Here is a 2,259-nt window from a genome sequence, read left to right on the forward strand (position 1 = left end):
CCCATTTAGTATGAAAGGGTGGTAAAAAATAATATATGACTTAAGTTGCTTCTCCGATGATATATGTCCAGTATTCAATTCTGTAAAATGGAGTATAGAATTTAAAAGGTCAACAGCTGAAACAGCGGCCATCCCAAAAGCATAAAAATCAAACTGACAAAACAGCTTCAATGATATAATGTCCTATTCACAGAACTCAATCCTCAGATCAATGGCAATTCAGTTAAAGTATCAGAAATAGATTGAACCGAATCTCCCAATACTATGCAAGTATATATAAGACCCCATTAGTAGCATGGTCAGTTCATCATGTTAACACAAATAAAATTCGGACTGGTCACTTCAGAGTTATTTTGAATAACATAGGGAAGAGGAGCTTGGCTTTTGAAGTGATTTAAAATTTTTTTTATATTAAAGAAATTATCCTGAGATTTTCCAGATCCCATTTCACTTTGTGTCTTCACTTTGAAATACAAAGTTGTGGCAATCATATAGCTAACTATCATACTATAAACTTTCTCCTGAAATATTCAGGCAAGTTGGAGAAAAGGCATTTTTTTAACTTGATTATTGATTTAGTTATTAACTAACTGACAATGTAGACACTTCATTTGAACCAAATCTAAAATTGCATAATGATTTGTATGTAGTATAATAAATTAAGTCCTAATTAATGGGTCACAAATATTGCACAGAAATTAGTTATTATGGCAATTTTTTACAGTTAATATGGCCCGTCTGGTAAGGGCACATGTTTGGTTTTGGTGTTTGTCACTGAGTTTCATTTGTACAATGTGTCAACAAGGCATGAACAAAGATCTTCTTTCAGTAAGAACATGGGCTACTTAACACTTGTCTTTTTTATTTTTGCAAAACTTTAAAGGGTTAAATTTTTTTTAAAGGGTTAAATGTTTCTGGCAGTTTACTATTAGAGAAAAATACTGTTTATTTATGGCGATTATGACCCCTGGAAGGCTCCGGATCATTTGGTTTGTATGGCATCAAAACTATGAAGGAAGAGGAACATGTTTTATGTTGAATCCAACAATATTCTGCAAACTACACTTAACCTAAGTTTCCTCTTCGTTCTAGGAATAAAAAAGCAAACTTAGGTGTTAAAAACCCTTACAGAGCACTATGCTTATGTAGAGGTGACAATATTCTTTTCCCACAACTACGGTTTGCTTTCACATGCAGTGATTCTTGAATTAAGAATAATCTTCACACAGTTGCCTTCCTGCTGGAAGCAGAGCAGCAAAGCAGCTGAACCATCCACCTGGGAGGAGTGTTAACATGGGCTGATGTTCTCACGTGCAGCAGAAGGAGAAAACTGATCATTGCCATGCCTGCTCATGAATAATGATCCAGGGCCACTTAGTATTAGCCTTGGAAGCTAATAACTACTTTTACTATTGGCTACACAAATAGATGCCCAGATGAATGTGGAAATCACCCCCAAACCCTGAAGGTCACAGAAGTAGTAAAATCTCAGGTATCCAATTTGGCTGGTCTAATTAAAACACACTCCCAAGCTGAACAAAAGCAACTTCCATTTTAGTACCACACATGCAAATCTACATGTTGTTGCACTGGGCTTTGGTGCTTAGAAAAATAATGCACATTTTATTTTTTTCTACGCCCACTTTTAGCTTAGTAACCAACAATCAATAAAAAACAAATAAAATGAAACATCACTGATCCTCTAAGATCTGAGTTCTGAATATTTTTTACTTATTGTCAGTATACCCATTGGTACCATAAACATAGGGCTGGCCACATGCCTAAGCGACAACAGCAATATTAGCAAAACTCTTTCACTATCATCATGCTGACGAGCTACACTATGAAATCTATCAAACCTACAAATATCAAATGCTGGCTGGCATTCAATTCAGAGGGAACACCGGCCGCAGTCACACACAGCAGTCACTGAAAGCAAGTCAGAGCCGGAACCTGTTACAGTCAGTCGAAGACTGGGTTTCTTATGCCGTTCAACACCAGACTAGTGGGTCCCTTCCTGTGTAGAAGAGCCAATGAGCACAGGAGAAGGGAGAAGCTCATGACTCCCAGAATCACCATTCCTGATATCAGCGCGCTGGTGATGGGATTCAGCTGGAAAGGGGGCACACTTGGAGAGCCTGCAAGCAATGAAAGACACACAGTTGTAAATGCCCCATGTTACATTTATATACTAAGGGACAATTTAGACTTGCAAAACATCTGTCACTGGTATCTTATAGAACAGCAACATGACACAGG

The 2,259-nt window shown here is 37.4% G+C and overlaps 1 protein-coding gene across 1 annotated transcript in view; it reads right to left on the reverse strand.

The window, feature by feature from the left end:
* Window positions 1-1,962: 1,962 nt before the first annotated feature.
* The window catches only part of ZPLD1 (zona pellucida like domain containing 1), a 37,638-nt gene continuing 37,341 nt past the window's right edge, over window positions 1,963-2,259 (reverse strand). Inside the window, exon 10 of the mRNA XM_012812729.1 lies at window positions 1,963-2,138. Coding sequence (XP_012668183.1) covers window positions 1,963-2,138 — 176 coding nt within the window. The remainder of the gene's footprint in view (window positions 2,139-2,259) is intronic.

The sequence above is a fragment of the Otolemur garnettii genome, unplaced genomic scaffold, assembly GCF_000181295.1.
Source record: "Otolemur garnettii isolate 467f Iridium unplaced genomic scaffold, OtoGar3 scaffold00220, whole genome shotgun sequence".
In the NCBI taxonomy this organism is placed as follows: Eukaryota; Metazoa; Chordata; class Mammalia; order Primates; family Galagidae; genus Otolemur; species Otolemur garnettii.